This window comes from Ranitomeya imitator, chromosome 5 (assembly GCF_032444005.1).
Source record: "Ranitomeya imitator isolate aRanImi1 chromosome 5, aRanImi1.pri, whole genome shotgun sequence".
In the NCBI taxonomy this organism is placed as follows: Eukaryota; Metazoa; Chordata; class Amphibia; order Anura; family Dendrobatidae; genus Ranitomeya; species Ranitomeya imitator.
The window spans coordinates 445550832-445573974 of record NC_091286.1 but is presented as its reverse complement, the minus strand read 5'-3'; the positions used below and the strand labels follow the sequence as shown (position 1 = coordinate 445573974).

Sequence of the window (23143 nt, the reverse complement as noted above, 5' to 3'; positions counted from 1 at the left end):
GTGGTTTACCCCCACATGTGAGGTATTGGTGTACTCAGGAGAAATTGCCCAACAAATTTTAGGATCCATTTTATCCTGTTGCCCATGTGAAAATTAAAAAATTGAGTCTAAAAGAATTTTTTTGTGAAAAAAAAGTACTTTTTCATTTTTACGGATCAATTTGTGAAGCACCTGGGGGTTCAAAGTGCTCACTATGCATCTAGATAAGTTCCTTGGGGCGTCTAGTTTCCAAAATGGGGTCACTTGTGGGGGAGCTCCAATTTTTAGGCACACGGGGGCTCTCCAAACGTGACATGGTGTCCGCTAAAGAGTGGAGCCAATTTTTCATTCAAAAAGTCAAATGGCACTCCTTCCCTTCCAAGCCCTGCCGTGCGCCCAAACAGTGGTTTACCCCCACATATGAGGTATCAGCGTACTCAGGGCAAATTGGACAACAACTTTCGTCGTTCAGTTTCTCCTTTTACCATTGGGAAAATAAAAAAATTGTTGCTAAAAGATAATTTTTGTGACTAAAAAGTTAAATGTTCATTTTTTCCTTCCATGTTGCTTCTGCTGCTGTGAAGCACCTGAAGGGTTAATAAACTTCTTGAATGTGGTTTTGAGTACCTTGAGGGGTGCAGTTTTTAGAATGGTGTCACTTTTGGGTATTTTCAGCCATATAGACCCCTCAAACTGACTTCAAATGTGAGGTGGTCCCTAAAAAAAATGGTTTTGTAAATTTCGTTGTAAAAATGAGAAATCGCTGGTCAAATTTTAACCCTTATAACTTCCTAGCAAAAAAAAATTTTGTTTCCAAAATTGTGCTGATGTAAAGTATACATGTGGGAAATGTTATTTATTAACTATTTTGTGTCACATAACTCTCTGGTTTAACAGAATAAAAATTCAAAATGTGAAAATTGCAAAATTTTCAAAATTTTCGCCAAATTTCCGTTTTTATCACAAATAAACGCAGAATTTATTGACCTAAATTTACCACTAACATGAAGCCCAATATGTCACGAAAAAACAATCTCAGAACCGCTAGGATCCGTTGAAGCGTTCCTGAGTTATTACCTCATAAAGGGACACTGGTCAGAATTGCAAAAAACGGCAAGGTCTTTAAGGTCAAAATAGGCTGGGTCATGAAGGGGTTAAATTATAAAAATATAATTAATGGACGTTAATTTAGTATATAATAAATTGTATAGTTCAGGGCAAAATATAATGTGCAAATGAAAACCACAATGTTAATTGAAGACTAATCTCATGAGTCAATGATGCAGACTGAAATACACATAAATATGGGTATAACTATGTAATCTATCTGGCGATCTAATATATGTTTCAGAGCAAAATTAAAGTGCAAGTGCAAAAGCCAATAGTGCAATAGTAATTTCATAGAGAGTATGGATATAATCCCATGGGTACCAATATAGACAGAGACCTGTAAAAAATAAATCAAAACCATCGATGCAGACCTGTGGTCATATTAAATGGCGATTTCCCACTCCCCTGCCATACACCCCAACGTGCGTTTCGCAAGTTGCTTCCTCTGAAAGTGACCAAGAGGGGAGAACAGAAAGGCTTTATATAGGGGTAGAGGATTGGCTTCACTCTTTAAATAATTGAACATCAAGAGGAAGTCGGAGACTAGCCGCAGCCCTGATTTCCTGTTGATGTTCAATATGTCTGAAGGCGAGGATAGTGATACCAGTGCTGATTGAGCGCAGGGCTCAGGTGATGTAATAACCTAATGTGACCCTCGGGAACACATCTACAGACACCACTGGAATGGCACCAGCAGCGGAGAAAAGTATACAGTACAGAGCAAAGGTTTGGACACACATTCTCATTTAAAGATTTTTCTGTATTTTCTTGACTATGAAAATTGTACATTCACACTGAAGGCATCAAAACTATAAATTAACACATGTGGAATTATATACTTAACAAAAAAGTGTGAAACTGAAATTGTCTTATATTCTAGGTACTTCAAAGTAGCCACCTTTTGCTTTGATGACTGCTTTGCACACTCTTGGCATTCTCTTGATGAGCTTCAAGAGGTAGTCACCGGGAATGGTTTTCACTTCACAGGTGTTTCCTATCAGGTTCAATAAGTGGGATTTCTTGCCTTTAAAAATGGGTTTGGGACCATCAGTTGTGTTGTGCAGAAGTCTGGTGGATACACAGCTGATAGTCCTACTGAATAGACTGTTAGAATTTGTATTATGACAAGAAAAAAGCAGCTAAGTAAAGAAAAACGAGTGGCCATTATTACTTTAAGAAATGAAGGTCAGTCAGTCCGAAAAATTGGGCAAACTTTGTGTCCCCAAGTGCAGTGGCAAAAACCATCAAGTGCTACAAAGAAACTGGCTCACATGAGGACCGCCCCAGGAAAGGAAGACCAAGAGTCACCTCTGCTTCTGAGGATAAGTTTATCCGAGTCACCAGCCTCAGAAATCGCAGGTTAACATCAGCTCAGATTAGTGACCAGGTCAATGCCACACAGAGATCACACAGCATACACATCTCTACAACCTCTGTTAAGAGGAGACTTTGTGCAGCAGGCCTTCATGGTAAAATAGCTGCTAGGAAACCACTGCTAAGGACAGGCAACAAGCAGAAGAGACTTGTTTGAGCTAAACAACACAAGGAATGGACATTAGACCAATGGAAATCTGTGCTTTGGTCTGATAAGTCCAAATTTGAGATCTTTGGTTCCAGCCACCGTGTCTTTGTGCGACGCAGAAAAGGTGAACGGATGGACTCTACATGCCTGGTTCCCACCGTGAAGCATGGAGGAGGAGGTGTGATGGTGTTGGGGTGCTTTGCTGGTGACACTGTTGGGGATTTATTCAAAATTGAAGGCATACTGAACCAGCATGGCTACCACAGCATCTTGCAGCGGCATGCTATTCCATCCGGTTTGCGTTTAGTTGGACCATCATTTATTTTTCAACAGGACAATGACCTCCAACACACCACCAGGCTGTGTAAGGGCTATTTGACCAAAAAGGAGAGTGATGGGGTGCTACGCCAGATGATCTGGCCCCCACAGTCACCAGACCTGAACCCAATCGAGATGTTTTGGGGTGAGCTGGACCACAGAGTGAAGGCAAAAGGGCCAACAAGTGCTAAGCATCTCTGGGAACTCCTTCAAGACTGTTGGAAGACCATTCCCGGTGACTACCTCTTGAAGCTCATCAAGAGGATGCCAAGAGTGTGCAAAGCAGTCATCAAAGCAAAAGGTGGCTACTCTGAAGAACCTAGAATATAAGACATAATTTCAGTTGTTTCACACATTTTTGTTAAGTATATACTTGTACATGTGTTAATTCATAGTTTTGATGCCTTCAGTGTGAATGTACAATTTTCATAGTCATGAAAATACAGAAAAATCTTTAAATGAGAAGGTGTGTCCAAACTTTTGGTCTGTACTGTACGTTTTTTTTTTTTTTTAAATTTTAACGAGGCAAAACGTGAGGAATGATGTCCAAGTTGTGGACAACTCCATAAACATCATGCCTCTTCAATCCTCAGGTTATTCCTATAAAGCCAGAGAATGACAGTCTTGAAGAGGATCTGGCAATTGATTACCATTTTGCAATGAATGGAAAGTCTTTTGCGGTCATCTTGGAACACTTTCAGGATCTGCTTCCAAAGGTAAGCCAGGATATTACAGATGGGAAAAAAAACACTTTACATTGCAAATTAATCGTATATTGTCAGACTCGCTCAATGGACCCTATTACAGCAAATATGTGAGAATTCTCACATATTAGAAAAACACTGTAGTTAATTTATCATCTAAGAAATGTTCTTCCCTAATATACAAGTGTCATAATGTATTACTTTGTTTTTAGTTGGTATTGCATGGCACTGTGTTTGCACGGATGGCACCAGATCAAAAGACGCAGCTGGTGGAAGAGTTGCAGAATGTAGAGTAAGTAATGACTTCCGATCGTGTGTGTTACACTTGGTATAGCTCTACAATATAGCTCATGCTTCGTGGTTTCATAATGCAGCTACATTTCAAAATTAATCGGTACCATGTAACGTGGGGGCAACAGCTGATCGCCTTGGTGGGCTCACTTTGAAAGAAGTAGTCATGTTGTTTTTTTTGTTTTTGTTTTTTTTAATGAATATCGGAGGTGTATTTAGACATGTATACTGTAATTTTTGAGAGCTGCTAGCAAATCTAATAACTGCCCAATGATTTTAAACGTCTGGGCGTTCTGTGTTTAAATGGGTTGTTCCATGAACAAAGTACAGTGTATATACTCGAGTATAAGCCGAGATTTACAGCCCAAATTTTTGGGCTGAAAGTGCCCCTCTCGGCTTATACTCGAGTCATGATCGGCGGTGGGGTCGGCGGGTGAGGGGGAGAGAGGACTGTCGCATACTCAGCTGCTTCCGGGGCTCCTGGCGCTGTCCCTGCCTGTCCCATGGTCTTCGGGTACCGCAGCTCTTCCCCTGTTCAGCGGTCACATGGTACCGCTCATTAAAGTTATGAATATGGACTCCACTCCCATAGAGGTGGAGCCGCATATTCATTCCTCTAATGAGCGGTAACGGTGACCGCTGACAGAGGAAGAGGCTGCGACACCCGAAGACCATCCGTCCGGGATAAGGAGCCAGGGACGCCGGAGCAGGTGAGTATCTCATATTTACCTGTCCACGTTCCACCCGCCGGGCGCCGCTCCGTCTTCCGCACTGACTGTTAAGGTCAGATGGCGCGATGACGTACTAATGTGCGCGCCACCCTCTGCCTGAACAGTCAGTGCGGAGAGACGCCGAGACAGGACGCTAAGGAGCTGCGGGCAGCAAGAGAGGTGAGTATATCGTTTTTTTTTTTTTTATTGCAGCAGCATTATATATTGCATAGCTTTATATGGAGCATCTATGGGGCCATAATGAACGGTGCAGAGCATTATATATTGCACATCTTTATATGGAGCATCTATGGGGCCATAATGAACGGTGCAGAGCATTATATATTGCACAGCTTTATATGGAGCATCTATGGGGCCATAATCAACGGTGCAGAGCATTATATATGGCACAGCTTTATATGGAGCATCTATGGGGCCATAATGAATGGTGCAGAGCATTATATATGGCACAGCTTTATGTGGAGCATCTATGGGGCAATAATGAAATGTATGGAGCATTATATGTGGCACAGTTTTATATGGAGCATCTATGGGGCCATAATGAAATGTATGGAGTATTATATGGGGCACAGCTTTATATGGAGCATCTATGGGCCCATAATGAACAGTATGGAGCATCTATTTTTATTTTTGAAATTCACCGGTAGCTGCTGCATTTTCCACCCTAGGCTTATACTCGAGTCAATAAGTTTTCCCAGTTTTTTGTGGCAAAATTAGGGGGGTTGGCTTCTACTCGGGTCGGCTTATACTCGAGTATATACGGTACATTTTAATTAATGGATATGTTTAAAAAAAAAATGTTCCTGTGCTGAGGTAACCTTATACATGTGCCACTTCTGTGTACTGTGTAAGGCTGTAAGGCTAGGTTCACATTGCGTTCAGTGTCTCCGTTAAACGGACTACGTTACACCGTGGCATAACGCGGTGTAACGTAGTCTGTTAACGCCGCCATTGAATGCAATGTCGGACTCATCGCTAGCGCACACCCACAATGGGCGTGCGCTAGCGATGTGCCGTCATTGAGTGACGGACCCGAGGCGCGGGCTGCAGCGTTTCCGGGTCCGTCACTGCTAGCGCAGATGGAGCTAGCAGATGCTCCATCTGCGCTAGCGCTGTGCCAAAGTCGGCACTTGCGTTAGCGCAGTCCGTTTTAACGTATGCGTTGAATGGACTTCACTAAAGGTACCTTCACACATAACGATATTGTTAATGATATCGTTGCTTTTTGTGACGTAGCAACGATATCGTTAATGAAATCGTTATGTGTGACAGCGACCAACGATCAGGCCCCTGCTGGGAGATCGTTGGTCGCTGAGGAAAGTCCAGAACTTTATTTCGTCGCTGGATCTCCCGTGGACATCGCTGGATCGGCGTGTGTGACACCGATCCAGCGATGTCTTCACTGGTAACCAGGGTAAACATCGGGTAACTAAGCGCAGGGCCGCGCTTAGTAACCCGATGTTTACCCTGGTTACCATCCTAAAAGTAAAAAAAACAAACAGTACATACTTACCTACCGCTGTCTGTCCTCGGCACTGTGCTTCTCTGCACTGGCTGTGAGCGTCGGTCAGCCGGAAAGCAGAGCGGTGACGTCACCACTCTGCTTTCCGGCCGCTGTGCTCACACAGACAGTACAGGAGGAGTGCAGAGCACAGCGCTGGAGGACAGACAGCGGTAGGTAAGTATGTACTGTTTGTTTTTTTTACTTTTAGGAAGGTAACCAGGGTAAACATCGGGTTACTAAGCGCGGCCCTGCGCTTAGTTACCCGATGTTTACCCTGGTTACCGGCATCGTTGGTCGCTGGAGAGCGGTCTGTGTGACAGCTCTCCAGCGACCAAACAGTGACGCTGCAGCGATCCGGATCGTTGTCGGTATCGCTGCAGCGTCGCTTAATGTGAAGGGGCCTTTATGCAATGTGAACCTAGCAATGGCCGTGTCTCATGGTGGAGGAACATGTTCTGATCATACCACAAATCCTGGGCAGTGGAGGACGCAAAAGAGAGTACACAAGACATTAAAGCATGGAATTACAGGTTTGTTTCTGAGGTAAAACAAGCTTTTAGACAGGCAGAAAAATGTTCTACCTCATATAAACCAGCAGCTTTGATCCCATGCTGTCCGGTCTGTGTACTCTCCATTGCTTTTGCCTCCCCTGCCCAGCAGCTGTGATATGATCAGACCATGTTCCTCTACGGTCAGACACAGCCATTACACAGTTCACAGCAGGGACACATTTATAAGATTATCTTGGCACAGGAACCTTTAAAAAAGGGGAAAAAACACCTCCCATTGTGCAACTTCTTATTCCAAGATCTATTGTTCATTTGAAAACCCCTCCAATTCCTGATTTGACTTTTTAGATTATCATTGCAGAGTTGGCCTATCACAAGGCCTTTTCTTTCAGACCAGTCCATGTCTTCGGCTTGACTGCCAATCAGCCGGCAAAACCTTACACGTGCCCTACCCAGCCTATACAACTGTTGGCTGATCTCCACAGCGTCCAGTGCCTGCCTCTTCTTCCAGCTCCAGCACTCATCAACTCCAGCACTCATCAGCTCCAGCTCTCATCAGCTCCAACTGCAGTTCTGGGGACACTACAGCTTGCATGCAGCCCTGCTCTCTTCAGCTTACAGACACGGATCTGGGGGACACCGCATCCCATGCAGCTACAGCTGGACCGTCACTGACATCATGTAGGCTCTGTCATGACTGTGGCTTACCTCTTTCTTCAGGGCATAACCCTCCACAGCAGTATCCCTAATGCCCTCATTTATGCCCAATCCCAGGGAGGCCCATTCTCACCCTGCTCCTACTATAATCCACTACGCCTGTGCCATCAGTCCTTCTGCCAGACTTGCAGCCTTTCTATCATGCCTGCATCACAGGAACCCTCTACCGCCCGGGATGAGAGCACACCCCATCAGCCGAAGTGGGCTGTTGCTATGTCGCAATCAGTTTCTGACCTGACCAAGATGTCATAGTCCCTGGTCCAAGTTCTAGAACGCTTGCCAAACTTGTCCACCTCCACCAGTGCTCTGAACGGTGATTCCCATGCACCTAAATACCACCCACAGGAACTAAGTCCAGAAAGTGGACTCACGCCAGTTCCTCATCCAGCTCTACGGGGCCCTCTGCATTCTCCAGGATGCCCCCGATATCCCATGCCTCCTCTTCCCAGGTGGCCCTGGGGTCTGATCCAGAGTCTGACTGGAAATCTGGATCAGACCCCAGGGCCACCTGGGAAGAGGAGGCATGGGATATCGGGGGCATCCTGGAGAATGCAGAGGGCCCCGTAGAGCTGGATGAGGAACTGGCGTGAGTCCACTTTCTGGACTTAGTTCCTGTGGGTGGTATTTAGGTGCATGGGAATCACCGTTCAGAGCACTGGTGGAGGTGGACAAGTTTGGCAAGCGTTCTAGAACTTGGACCAGGGACTATGACATCTTGGTCAGGTCAGAAACTGATTGCGACATGGACCAAAACTCCAAACTACAGGATATGGTTGACAGCCTCATAATGGTCATTAACCAGACCCTTCATATGGAAGAGGATGATTTCCTCAACCCAAGAGAGTAATACTTCCTTCCCGAACGTTTTTCCAACCACTGGGAATTTGAGGCAATCTTCACCAAACATTGGGAACATCCAGAAAAGTGTTTACCTAGTAGGATATTCTTTATCCCTGTAGTTTGGATATCATTAACAAATGGACAGAGTTCCCGACCGTCGATCCGCCAGTCTCGTGGCTGTTCTCAAGGACAGTACTATTTCTGCCACAGACCCTCCCTAAAGGACTCCATTGACCGACAGATCGAATCTCTGGTTAAGCCAGCTTTTAATGCTGCTGGCGCCTCCCTCTGTCCAGTCTTCGCTTCCACCTGGGTAGCCAAGTCCATCTCTGCCTGGCCAAAACTCCAACAGTGTATTTTATTGGCAGCCTCTCCTGACAAGCTAGCTGACTTTGCGGATCAGATCGCTCATGCAAGCAAATATCTACTGACTATGTCCTCGGACACTGCCGATTGCTCTGCTCGGGTTACCAGCAATATCATTGCCATACAAAGGATTCTTTGGCTGAAGGCTTGGAATGCAGATCCACCTTCGAAGAAGTCTCTTACCAACCTTCCTTTCCAGGGTTCTTAGCTTTTTGGGTCCAAGCTGGATAAGATCATTTCAAACGCTACCAGCGGTAAGAGCACTTCCCTTCCTCAGCCTAAGCCAAAGCACCCCTTCACCAGGAAACGTTCTCTCCAGTTTCATTCCTTTCTTCCGTTTTACCCCTCTCGGGGCCTTCTCCCATCAGCACCATTCTTCTGCCAGTGCCCAGCGGGAGATGAGGAAGCCATCCTTCAAGCCAGCCCCTCACTGGTGTCCAGTGGGTCGATCCTCGACGCCCTCAGGGTCCCTCTCCAACAGATTTTCCTCTACATGACTGGAATGGTCACTTCCACCTTTGAATTCTCCCAGGGTGGGGGCCGGCTTCTCTTCTGGGATTTATGGTTGTCTGTGGTCAACGACGCCTGGATCATTGGAGAGATTGTGACCTCAGGTTACAAGGTCAAATCGTTGAGTCCGTCTTCATCACTACCGGATGGAGTCTCTGCACTCGGTAATCGCCTCTATGAAACACGAGGAGTTTCTCTGGTCGGTGGACATCCCTATTTGCACCCAACATCAGAGATTTATCTAGTTCGCTATCCAGGAGGAGCTCTGCCAATTCATAGCCATTTCCTTCAGTTTACTTCACTGTGGCATCTGTCCCCAGGGTGTTTCACAAATGTTATGGCAACTTTCATGGCCATTCTTTGATCCAGGGGAACACTCATCATCCTTTATCTGAACGATCTGATGATTAAAGGTCCATCCTCCTAAGTCTTTAGATCAGTCTTGATAGTCATGGCTGGATAGTCAACAGAGAAAAGTCTTCCCTCATCTCGACTCGACGCCTGATGTTCATGGGCGTGCTGTACAACACAGCTTGCTCCAAGGTCTCCCTTTCAGATGAAATATTCAGATCAACTGTATATATAGCCACATACTGACATATGCTCTTATCGCCAAACCGTGCCACTATCAAAATAAGAAAGAGGCAATACTGATGCAAAAAATACCTGGTGGGTGATGGCTGGCTGTGCGGTACGCTCCCCAAATATGTCAGTATGTGGCTATATACCGTATATACAGGTTATCTGAATATTTACACAGTGCCACAACTCCATGAAACAGTAGCAAATAATTGTATTCTAAATCATCCCTTTCCGATGTTATATATTTTCTGGTGTATTCTCTATTTTATTTTTAATAGGCACATGTATACAGGGCCGGCTCCAGGTTTTTGAGGGCCCCGGGCGAAAGAGTCTCAGTGGGGCCCCCCCTTTTACACATACCCCGATTCATGATCGCATATAAACACAGCCATGTAGTATATAACACTGCCCACGTAGTATATAGCAGCCCACGTAGCATATAGCAGCCCACGTAGTATATAGCAGCGCCACTCACTCATGCACTTGTAGGACTAGGAGCTCCTCCTGAATCTGCCTCATAACTTCAGCAGCACGGCAGCCATCCAGGGGCGGAGAGCAGAGAACGTGCTCTCTCCCCCCCACAAACAATGTCACGCTGGCTGCCTTCTCTTAACCCCTATGTGTGCCTGCCTGGCTGCACTCACTGAGTGATAAGATGCTTGTGTCAGAGCTGGCACATAGGGGTTAAGAGAACGCAGCCAGCAGTGACTTTGTAGGCGGAGAGAGCATGTTATCTCCTGCTCTGCTCTCCCAGCTGTATATATGACAGCATGAGTGGGCCCCCCTCTCTCCCCAGGGCCCCGGCATTTGCCCGCTGTGCCGGGTGCTGACGCCGGCCCTGCATGTATACATATTTTTCCACTTTAGAATATAGAGGATTGCCTGGTGGCTTCTGTTTTGGCTGAGTTTTTTTTAATCAATCTTTTATTGTATAATTATTCTATTTCATTTCTGTGCGGACACCCTCGTGAGATGGTGTCATTTGTTACCACATTTTTTTATTAATAAATTAATATTTTAAACTAATATTATTTGTCCCATATACTTCTGTTCCATATGTTCGTTTTTTTTCTTCTATCGGTGCACCCATATAATGCTCCATAAAGGTTGATGGCCCCATAAGATGATCCATACAAAAATATGCCCCATATAATGCTGCACAAAGGTTAATGATGGCCCCATAAGATGCTCCATAGAATAATATGCCCCATATGCTGCTGCGATTTAAAAAAAAAAAAAAGACATACTCTCCTCTAGTTGCTGGGGGCCAGGTGGTGCCGATGTCCTGAGCAGGCGGGGACACAGACGTGCTACAGGGGCCAGGTGCCAAAGTCGCCACTGGCTTAGGCTTCCGACAGTTGCAATATTCACCTGTCCCCATTCCATCGCCGCTGTCTCTTTCTGGTCTCTGCAGTGACTCTTCATGCAGAGGGCGCGCACTAAACACGTTATCACACCTTGAACGTCACAGCCAGAGGACGCGAAAGAGAGAGCCTGGCGGTGGAACAGGGACAGGTGAAAATTGCATGGCTCACCCTCCCCCGGCATACGCACCCCATCCTGGCGCAGTCTCTGCTTCTCAGATGGTCTCGGCACCGGCAGCTCTTCCTGTGTTCAGCGATCACATGGTACCGCTCATTAAAGTAATGAATATGCGCTCCACGCCTATGGGAGTGCAGTTGTGTCCATATTCATTACTTTAATGAGCGGTACCACGTGACCATTGAACACAGGAAGAGCTGCTGGCACCGAGACCATCTGAGATGCAGGGACCGTGTTAGAAGGGGGTGAGTATGATGTGACAGCCGCCGCTCCCCCTACCCCGCTGACCCCCTGGGACAATGACTTGAGTATAAGCTGAGAGGAGCACTTTCAGCCTAAAAAAAAATGGTCCGGAAATCTCGGCCTATACTCGAGTATATACGGTATATAAAAAAGGGGTATAATAATGCACATCTTTTTCCCTTTTAAATTCCATACCTCACCCTGATATCAGTTGAATAAAAGAATTGTATGAAAATGACAGCGCTTCAAACTAGATATGCGAAAAACCTAAAATTTTCTTGATTACATGTGGGGATTCCCTAGCAACCAGGCAACCCCCACATGTACTTATGCTAGCTAACAGATGTAAATCATTCAGCTGCGGCAAAAAAAACTAAATCTTTGAGCACTAAAGAATACTCGGAGGACCCCCGAGCGTGCTCAGGAAATCTTGACTAACGAGTATATTCGCTCATCACTAGTCTTGAACATCTTTAGCGTGCGTGTCCAGTCATATTATGGTTGAGTATGCCATTTTTTAGGGTATTACGGTACGTTTGAGTTCCTCGGTAACTGTCTGTCCTAGTACTTGGTTGCAGAACCCAAATAACAATCTTGTTTTGTTTTACTCCTGGCCCATCACAGTATTATATATTTTAATGGCTTGCCTACTTATTTTACAGTTACTATGTTGGCATGTGTGGAGATGGAGCAAATGATTGTGGGGTAAGTGATACATCTAATAGCTTTATTCTTTCATAGACCTTTTTGTTCACCTATTAAACATCTCGCTAGATCAGGCTGATGTAGCTACTGCAGTCAAATGAGGCCTGGTTCCGGCCGCAATCCATCCAATGGGGTGATCTGTGATGAGGCATATATTACAAAATATGTTGTTTTCCCATACTAGAGCTTTGTAATCTGATTGCTGATGACATTTAGTAGTAGCTTAGAAACACTATTTTTACATATTCTGTCTTTGATATGTCTTCTTGTTTATGACTTTGCATATGTTCTCAGGCACTGAAGAGGGCACATGGAGGGATATCATTGTCTGAATTAGAGGCGTCTGTAGCATCACCTTTCACCTCCAAGACTCCTAACATAAAATGTGTGCCGGACCTGATACGGTATAATCATCTACTTCCTTACAACAACAATTTATCTATATTCCATTCCTGTGAGAAAAAAAAATCTTAAGAGCCATGAGCATTTGGTATAATGATAATACCCCTTTAAAAATTGTAATGGGTGTCAGCAGGTTTTTACTACCTCATCCTAGAGCAGCATTATGTAGGCAGAGACACCGTGAATCCAACGATGTATCACTTGATTACTGGGTGTAGCCGTTTTGACACAATCAGAGCTTCTAGATTTAGCAGTGAAGCAGAGCTGAGGAAGCTATCCCCGCCCACATCAGGCTCTGTATACACAATGTCCATAGACAGTTGCCTATCCCAGGAGGGAGGGTATCGGACCAGGAGATACAATAACCTACTGAAGCTAAGACAATCATTGCAGACAAACAAAACCACTGAGCTTGATAAAAAAAAGTATTGCTGAAATCTTTTTTTTTATTCTTTAATCCCTAGGGTAAGTTCACACTGGGCGTTGTTGCTCCGCTTTTTATGCTAATTTTCAGCTGCTTTTTTTTTTTTTTTTTTTTTTTTTTTTTACATAGAGCATGTCACTATTTTCAGCGTTTTTGCAGTGTTTTTCACCCACTGACTTGAATGGATGGTGAAAAATCTCTGCAAATACACAGGCTGACTTTTTTGCAGCGTATTTGCTGCAGAAAAGTAAAGGACAGCAAATGTGGCCCCACTGTCAGCCCCACTACAACTAGATGGCAGGCTGCATGATGCGTCCATACAGCCTGTCATCCAGCAGATCGGACCCAAACCTCATTCACTTGAACGAGGGGCCCGACAATACAGTGTTTAACACGCTGTCATATGCATGACAGCACAGCAAACACTGCTTCTGATCGGCGGTGAAACCATCACCACCGGTCAGAGACCCGCGGTTCCCATGCTGTCAAAAGACAGCGTGAGCGCTCCGCTGTGATTGGAGGTATACAGTTTATCTCCGGTCACTGGTGTCAGCCGATGGTACTACAGCTCCCATCATCCGACACCTGCTGCCGCTAATAACAGGGAGAGCAGGAGCGGGTGATGGGTGTATTCATTAGCCGGCTCCTGCGCTGTAAATACATAATTTAAAAAAAAACTTGCGTGAGTTCCCCCTATTTTTTGTAACAAGCCAGGTAAAACTCCCAGCTGGGGGCTGCTACCCTCAGCTGTCAGCTTCAGGAAGTCTAGTTGTCAAGAATAGAGGGGTCTTCATGCTGTTTTTTAAATTATTTAAATAAAATTAAAAAAAAAAAACCTGCTTGTGGTCCTCCCATTTTTGACAACCAGCCTTGCTAAAGCAGATAGCTGGAGGCTGGTATTCTCAGACTGGGACGGGTCCATGGATGTTGCGCCCCCCAGCCTAAAAATAGCAGCCCGCAGCTGCCCAGAAAATGCACATCTATTAGATGTGCCAATTTTGGAGTTTTGCCCAGCTCTTCCCACTTGCCCTGTAGCGGTGGCAAGTGGGGTTCATGTTTGTGGGTTTGTCACCTTTGTATTGTCAGGTGACATCAAGCTCATGGCTTAGTAATGGAGAAGTGTCTTTAACCCCTTTACCCCCAAGGGTGGTTTGCACGTTAATGACCTGGCCAATTTTTACAATTCTGACCACTGTCCCTTTATGAGGCTATAACTCTGGAACGCTTTAACGGATCCCAGTGATTCTGACATTGTTTTCTCGTGACATGTTGTACTTCATTATAGTGTTAAAATTTCTTTGAATATACCTGCGTTTATTTGTGAAAAAAATGGAAATTTGGCGAAAATTTTGAAAATTTCCCAATTTTCCAACTTTAAATTTTTATGCAATTAAATCACAGAGAGATGTCACACAAAATATTTAATAAGTAACATTTCCCACATGTCTACTTTACATCAGCACAATTTTGGAACCAACATTTTTTTTTTGTTATAAGGGTTAAAAGTTGACCAGCAATTTCTCATTTTTACAACACCTTTTTTTTTTTAGGGACCACATCTCATTTGAAGTCATTTTGAGGGGTCTATATGATAGAAAATACCCAAGTGTGACACCATTCTAAAAACTGCACCCCTTAAGGTGCTCAAAACCATATTCAAGAAGTTTATTAACCCTTCTGGTGCTTCACAGGAATTTTTGGAATGTTTAAATAAAAATGAACATTTAACTTTTTTTCACAAAAAATTTACTTCAGCTCCAATTTGTTTTATTTTACCAAGGGTAACAGAAGAAAATGGACCCCAAAAGTTGTTGTACAATTTGTCCTGAGTACACCGATACCCCATATGTGGGGGTAAACCACTGTTTGGGCGCATGACAGAGCTCGGAAGCGAAGGAGCGCCATTTGACTTTTCAATGCAAAATTGACTGGAATCGAGATGGGACGCCATGTTGCATTTGGAGAGCCCCTGATGTGCCTAAACATTAAAACTCCCCACAAGTGACACCATTTTGGAAAGTAGACCCCCTAAGGAACTTATCTAGAGGTGTGGTGAGCACTTTGACCCACCAAGTGCTTTACAGAAGTTTATAATACAGAGCCGTAAAAATAACACAAAAATTTTTTCCCACATAAATTATTTTTTAGCCCCCAGTTTTGTATTTTTCCGAGGGTAACAAAAGAAATTGGACCCCAAAAGTTGTGGTCCAGTTTGTCCTAAGTGCGCTAATGCCCCATATGTGGTGGTGGGGGGGGGGGGGAACCACCGTTTGGACGCATGGGAGAGCTCAAAAGGGAAGGAGCACCATTTGGAATGCAGACTTAGATGGAATGGTCTGCAGGTGTCACATTGCGTTTGCAGAGCCCCTAATGTACCTAAACAGTAGAAACCCCCCACAAGTGACACCATTTTGGAAATTAGACCCCCTAAGGAACTCATCTAGATGTGTTGTGAGAGCGTTAAACCCCCAAGTGTTTCACTACAGTTTATAACGCAGAGCCGTGAAAATAAAAAAAAAAAAACTTTCCCCCAAAAATATTTTTTTAACCCCCAGTTTTGTATTTTCCCGAGGGTAAGAGGAGAAATTCGACCCCAAAAGTTGTTGCCCAATTTGTCCTGAGTACGCTGGTACCCCATATGTGGGGGGGGGGGGGGGGGACCACCGTTTGGGCGCATGGGAAGGCTCGGAAGGGAAGGAGCGCCATTTGGAATGCAGACTTAGATGGAATGGTCTGCAGGCGTCACATTGCGTTTGCAGAACCCCTGGTGTACCTAAACAGTAGAAACCCCCCACAAGTGACCCCACATTGGAAACTAGATCCCCCGAGGAACTTATCTATATGTGTTGTGAGAACTTTGAACCCCCAAGTGTTTCACTACAGTTTATAACGCAGAGCCGTGAAAATAAACAATCTTTTTTTTTTTCCCCACAAAAATTATTTTTTAGCCCCCAGTTTTGTATTTTCCCAAGGGTAACAGGAGAAATTAGACCCCAAAAGTTGTTCTATTTGCCCTGAGTACGCTGATACTCCATATGTTGGGGTAAACCCCTGTTTGGGCACACGGGAGAGCTCGGAAGGGAAGGAGCACTGTTTTACTTTTTCAACGCAGAATTGACTGGAATTGAGATCAGACGCCATGTCGCGTTTGGAGAGCCCCTGATGTGCCTAAAAAGTGGAAACCCCCCAAATTATAACTGAAACCCTAATCCAAACACACCCCTAACCCTAATCCCAACAGTAACCCTAACCACACCTCTAACCCTGACACACCCCTAAACCTAATCCCAACCCTATTCCCAACCGTAAATGTAATCTAAACCCTAACCGTAACTTTAGCCCTAACCCTAACTGTAGCCCCAACCCTAGCCCCAACCCTAACCCTAGCCCTAACCCTAACCCTAGCCCTAACCCTAAACCTAGCCCTAATGGGAAAATGGAAATAAATACATTTTTTAAATTTTTCCCTAACTAAGGGGGTGATGAAGGGGGGTTTGATTTACTTTTATAGCGGGTTTTTTAGCCTATTTTTATGATTGGCAGCCGTCACACACTGAAAGACGCTTTTTATTGCAAAAAATATTTTTTGCGTTACCACATTTTGAGAGCTATAATTTTTCCATATTTTGGTCCACAGAGTCATGTGAGGTCTTGTTTTTTGCGGGACTTGTTGACGTTTTTATTGGTAACATTTTCGGGCACGTGACATTTTTTGATCGCTTTTTATTCCGATTTTTGTGAGGCAGAATGACCAAAAACCAGCTATTCATGAATTTCTTTTGGGGGAGGCGTTTATATTATTCCGCGTTTGGTAAAATTGATAAAGCAGTTTTATTCTTCGGGTCAGTACGATTACAGCGATACCTCATTTATATCATTTTTTTATGTTTTGGCACTTTTACACGATAAAAACTATTTTATAGAAAAAATAATTATTTTTGCATCACTTTATTATCAGGACTATAACTTTTTTGTTTTTTTGCTGCTGATGCTGTATGGTGGCTCGGTTTTTGCGGGACAAGATGACGTTTTCAGCGGTACCATGGTTATTTATATCTGTATTTTTGATCGCGTGTTAGTCCACTTTTTGTTCGGCGGTATGATAATAAAGCGTTTTTTTTTTTTTTTTTCTTACGGTGTTTACTGAAGGGGTCAACTAGTGGACCAGTTTTATAGGTCGGGTCGTTACGGACGTGGCGATACTAAATATTTGTACTTTTATTGTTTTTTTTTTATTTAGATAAAGAAATGTATTTATGGGAATAATTTTTTTTTCTCCTTCGCCTCATTGGGGGACACAGGACCATGGGACACAGGACCATGGGTTATGCTGCTGTCACTAGGAGGCTGACACTAAGCTGAGACAAAAAAAGGTTAGCCCCTCCCCTGCAGTATACACCCTCATGCTGGCTTCCAGAGACCCAGTTCAAGCTTAGTGTCCGTAGGAGGCACACTGTTTTTTTAATTCTACCCGGACGAAGGGGGCGACGGATTCTTTCATGGTCCGATCTCCCCCGAACCAACAACAGGCGAGCACGGGAGTTTCACCTCACCGTATCCTCTCCTGCGACGTGGGAGCCACTGCCTGAGCTGACCTTTTTGGGGCGACGGTTTTTTTTTTTCCTAATAGGGCACCGATCTCCCCACTTTGTTCAGACGAGCACTGGTGTTTTACCTCCAGTACCCTCTTCTGCAGCCAGGCTTTTTTATTGCCGGACTGCCCTGTCCACCAGGTTTCACCCTCGGCTGTACAGAGGCACTAGTACCCGTGGCGTCCGTGCAGCACACCCTGCATCACCACTGCATGCGGCTGATTCAGGTGGTGGACGGTTCCTCTCCACCCCCCTTTCGGGGGCTGGTGGATGGAGGCTTCCCAACCCCTGCACCGTCCCTGTTTTTCTTCACCCCAGACACTCCTACCTCAGCCCCTGGTGCGCTGCTCCTTCAGGGTAAGTGTCTTGTGGAATGGGGGGGGTGGCGCCGGCTCTGCGGTTCGGAGGGCTCCCCCTTACTAGTGGCACACTTTATTCCTGGGCCCCCTTTGTTGTCCCGGCATCAGCGGCCGCGCGCCGGGCCGAAGCCGCAAATTTAGTCCCTGGCTTCGGCCTAGCCGGCCGGGGATCCGGCGCTTCCCGATAGGCTCCGCCCCCTTTTTCGCGTTATCGCGCGGCTCCGCCCCCCGGTCCTGGCGCTTCTCGCTGTGTGCGAGATCTCTCCCCCAGGTCTCGGCGGCCATCTTGGATCTCTCTGCACGCCGCAGCTCTTGGTTTTCCAGCCGGTTTTCCAGCCGCAGCGTCCTCCACGTGCAGCGCTGTGCACGCCAGCTGTCGCCTAATCCTCCTGCCGCCTCTCTCTCTCTCTCTCTCTGTGGGACACAGGACCAGGGTAAGGAGACCGTCAGCTCTCTCCTGCAGCGCCGCCCTCGCTTCCTTAGGCTAGACCCTATCTGGCATTAGTGTACACCATGTCTCAGTCTAAGACTACTAAAAAATCCTCAAAGGTGCATTCGACCTTTTTTTCTGCGTGTACCACCTGCCAGGCTCCACTTCCTCGTCCTCAAAGCTCTCCCCTCTGCTCTGCCTGCGATGCCCCATGTGCCCAGGAGCCCTCCACCGCCACCGACTCCGGTGTACCTAGTCCCCCTTCCCGTGGGTCGCTTCACTTTAGCAGTCCGTGGATTTTTTAGCCAACGCCATCAAATCCATTCAAAATCCTCCCGGGGAACGGGGCAATCCGTTACAGGTCCTAAGAGATCCCTCCGTAGCAGGGGAATCGTCGGCCAGCAGGGGCCGCTCTCTCCATAAAGAGGCACGGTCATCTAGAAAACGGATCCGCACTTCCTCTCCTGAGCGCTCACCTCGCCACTCAGACTCTGGCAGCTCCACCTCTTGCTCACCCTCTTTGGGGGCTCCCAGCGTTCACGACTCTGAACATGAGTCCGAGGTATCATTGGACCCGGAGGCTCCGGAGTTCAGACCTACGGTTGACTCCCTCATTGTAGCAGTCAATCACGCACTTAAGGTGGATGATGACTCTAATTCCGCTCCGGAACACGCGGTCTCTTTTACCAGAACCAAGCGTTCCCACAAAACTTTTGCCTCTCACCCAGCTTTTCTGGATATAGTCAGACGACACAGGAAGCGTCCAGATAAGCGTTTCTCGGGTAAGAAGGATCTGGTATCGAAGTATCCCTTCTCAGCAGATCTCGTGAAAGACTGGACGGATCCCCCTATAGTAGATCCTCCAGTCTCACGCCTGGCTTCTATTACGCTTCTTTCAGTCCCAGACGGCGCCTCAATTAAGAGTCCCTCTGAACGCCAGCTAGATTCTCTAGCTCGCTCAGTGTACGAAGCCTCAGGCTCTTCCCTGTCCCCCTCCTTCGCCGCGGCTTGGGTGACCAAGGCAATGGTTTCCTGGGCGGATGCTCTAGCAAAATCCATTCATGAACAGGACCTCCCGTCTGAGATGGCGGACCTGGCTAAACAGATAACCATGGCTAGCGATTACGTAATGTACGCCTCCCTCGATGCAGCGAATTGCGCAGCATCGGCGGCTTCTAAAGCCATCTCTATCAGAAGGGCTCTTTGGCTCAGAGAGTGGCGCGCAGATTCCTCCTCTAAAAAATCTCTGATCTCTCTCCCTTTTCAAAGTGGGCGCCTTTTCGGTGAAAAGCTTGACCAGCTGATTTCCGACGCTACAGGGGGAAAGAGCAAGTTCCTTCCCCAACAGAGGCCCAAGGCGGCCTTCCAGCGCCAGCCTTACTTTCGTTTTCGGCCCTTTCGTACCAGCCCAGCCTGGTCCAATCCTACCGGTCTTCCCAGATCAGACCGATCCACTCGCACAGACAGAGACGCTCGTCCCTCCTTCAGGCCGAATCCTTCCTGGCGAGGGAAGCTGAGGCAGTCCAGAACCAGAGGTTCGATACCCCCCAGATTCCCGTCTCAATGACTCGGGAACGGCGCCAGTCGATACCACCAGAGTAGGAGGACGTCTACTCCTTTTTCAGCAAGCCTGGCTCTCCGTCATTCACGACGAATGGGTCAGGGATCTGGTATCGTCTGGTTACAAAATAGTTCTCCACGCCTCCTCCAACTCGGTTTTTCCCCTCTCGTCTCCCTAGCTCGGGAGCTCAGTCTCGCGCCCTCCTTTGCGCCATTCACTCCCTCCGCCAAAGCGGGGTCATTGTTCTGGTCCCGGAGCACGAGAGGTTCAAAGGTTTCTACTCAAACCTCTTCGTCGTGCCAAAGAAGGACGGAAAAGTGCGCCCCATTTTGGATCTGAAGCTCCTGAACAAGTGCGTAAGAGTACGGCACTTCAGGATGGAATCGCTCAGATCGGTCATCTCGTCGATGGAAAGAGGGGAATTTTTGGCATCGATAGACATCAAGGATGCCTATCTTCACATTCCGATATTCCCGCCTCATCAGAGGTTCCTCCGCTTTGCCGTTCGGGAGGACCACTTCCAGTTCACGGCCTTACCCTTCGGTCTTGCCACAGCGCCCAGGGTATTCACAAAGGTCATGGCGGCTGTCATGGCCATCCTTCATTCTCGAGGAGTCGTCGTGTTACCTTACTTTGACGATCTCCTCATAAAGGGGCCGTCTTTTCAGGCCTGCGAGTCAAGCGTCCACATTACCCTGGATTCTTTCGCGCCTGGGCTGGTTGATCAACTTGGACAAGTCCTCTCCCGTTCCTGCCCGTCGGATCGCCTTTCTGGGAATGATCCTGGACACTTCAAGGGGGCTGGTCTTGCTTCCTCGGTCCAAGGCCCAAGCGCTTCAGCAGGGAGCCCGTACGCTCTGCCATCCTCGCCCGCGAACCATTCGGTTCGCCATGAAGATTCTGGGAAAGATGGTTGCAGCAATCGAAGCGGTCCCTTTCGCTCAACTCCATCTCCGCCCCTTGCAACAGGCTTTGCTGGGCAACTGGGACAGGAGTCTCCCATCTCTCGACCGCCCTCGTCCCCTGTCCCCGCGGGTCAGACAATCTCTCGTATGGTGGACCCTGGGTCAATCTCTTCTCCAGGGGAAGTCCTTCCTCCCGATCCGCTGGTTAGTGGTAACTATCGACGCCAGTCTTCTCGGCTGGGGAGCGGTGTTTCTTCACCACTCTGCCCAGGGCCGTTGGACAGTTCAGGAATCCAGGCTCCCCATCAACATCCTGGAGATTCGTGCTATCAGACTTGCCCTGAGTCGCTTTCTCACCCTGCTCGCGGGTCACCCAATACGAGTCCAATCGGACAACGTCACGGTGGTGGCTTACATCAACCACCAGGGGGGTACCCGCAGCAGGGCGGCGATGCAGGAAGTCTCCCACATCCTTCATTGGGCCGAAACCAACCATTCCATCATCTCTGCGGTGCACATTCCGGGAGTCGAGAACTGGGCGGCGGACTTCCTGAGCCGCCAGGGCCTTGCCTCGGGGGAGTGGGAACTCCACCCAGAGGTCTTTCGACAGATCTGTCTTCGCTGGGGGACCCCGGACGTGGATCTGATGGCGTCCAGATTGAACGCCAAGGTTCACAACTTCATTGCTCGGTCTCGGGATCCCCAGACTATCGGAGTGGACGCGCTGATATTCCCGTGGCATCAGTTTCAACTCCCATACGTGTTTCCTCCACTTCCCTTACTGCCGAAGGTGATCCGAAAGATCAAGACGGAGGGGGTTCCGGTCATTCTGGTCGCCCCAGATTGGCCACGCCGCGCTTGGTACGCGGAACTCGTTCAGCTCGTAGCCGACGTCCCTTGGCGGTTACCAGACCGCCCAGACCTACTTCGCCAAGGTCCGATCTGCCACCAGAGCTCAGGGGCCCTACGTTTAACGGCGTGGCTGTTGAAACCTGGATTCTAACTCGTGCTGGTTTCTCTCAGCAGGTCATTCCCACCATGTTAAGTGCTCGAAAGGCGTCTTCCGCCTCCATTTATCACCGAGTCTGGAAAACCTTCTTCTCATAGTGCAGGCTCCGAGGGCTCCCCCCGCTCGTTTTCTCTATCCCTTGCATCTTGAATTTCCTTCAGTCCGGTCTGGACTCCGGATTGGCTCTGAGTTCCCTCAAAGGCCAGATCTCAGCGTTATCCGTGCTGTTCCAGCGCAGGATCGCCGCCAACCTTCAGTCAAGACCTTCATTCAGGGAGTCTCCCATGTGGTTCCTCCTTACAGGATGCCGTTAGAAACCTGGGATCTCAACTTGGTCCTGGGGGTTCTTCAGGAGCCTCCGTTCGAACCCCTTCAAGACGTTCCGCTCTGTCCTCTCATGGAAGGTTGCCTTCCTGGTAGCGGTGACGTCCATCAGAAGGGTTTCAGAGCTCGCCGCTTTGTCCTGCCGGGCACCGTTCCTGGCCTTTCATCAGGACAAAGTGGTCCTACGCCCTTCCCCGGCGTTTCTTCCGAAGGTGGTCTCATCTTTTCATCTTAACGAGGACATCATCCTTCCTTCTTTTTGCCCGCAGCCCAAGCATAGGGTCGAGAAGGCTCTCCATACTCTGGACGTGGTACGGGCCCTCAGGAGGTACATTTCCAGAACGGCTCATTTCAGAAAATCAGACGCCCTTTTCGTGCTCCTGGAGGGTCACAGAAAGGGTTTGGCTGCGTCTAAATCCACGATAGCCAGATGGATCCGATCTGCTATCCAGGAATCCTATCGGGTCAGGGGCAGTCCTATCCCGGCGGGGATTAGAGCACACTCCACTCGGTCGATGGGTGCTTCCTGGGCCATCCGGCACCAGGCAACAGCGGAGCAGGTTTGCAAGGCCGCAACGTGGTCCAGCCTGCATACCTTCACAAAGCATTACAATGTTCACATCCATTCCTCTGCGGACGCGGCCCTTGGCAGGCGTATCCTGCAAGCGGCCGTTGCGCATTTGTAGTCAGATGGTACACGGAGTTATTTGGTTGTTTTGTTTCCCTCCCAGGGACTGCTTTGGGACGTCCCATGGTCCTGTGTCCCCCAATGAGGCGAAGGAGAAATAGGGATTTTTGTGTGTACTCACCGTAAAATCCTTTTCTCCGAGCCACTCATTGGGGGACACAGCACCCACCCTGGTAGCCTTACGGCTCGTTACCTTTTTTGGTCTTTGACTGTTTGTTTGACATGTTATATGCTAATGTTACTTGATATATTGTTGTTATTATCCTACTGCTTTTG

At 47.3% G+C, this 23143-nt stretch overlaps 1 protein-coding gene across 3 annotated transcripts in view; it reads left to right on the top strand.

The window, feature by feature from the left end:
- The window catches only part of ATP13A3 (ATPase 13A3), a 165441-nt gene that overhangs the window by 110523 nt on the left and 31775 nt on the right, over positions 1-23143 (top strand). For all 3 annotated transcript variants that reach the window (XM_069727176.1, XM_069727175.1, XM_069727177.1), the window contains exons 22-25: positions 3523-3645; positions 3846-3925; positions 12131-12173; positions 12468-12577. In XM_069727176.1, coding sequence (XP_069583277.1) covers positions 3523-3645; positions 3846-3925; positions 12131-12173; positions 12468-12577 — 356 coding nt within the window. The remainder of the gene's footprint in view (positions 1-3522; positions 3646-3845; positions 3926-12130; positions 12174-12467; positions 12578-23143) is intronic.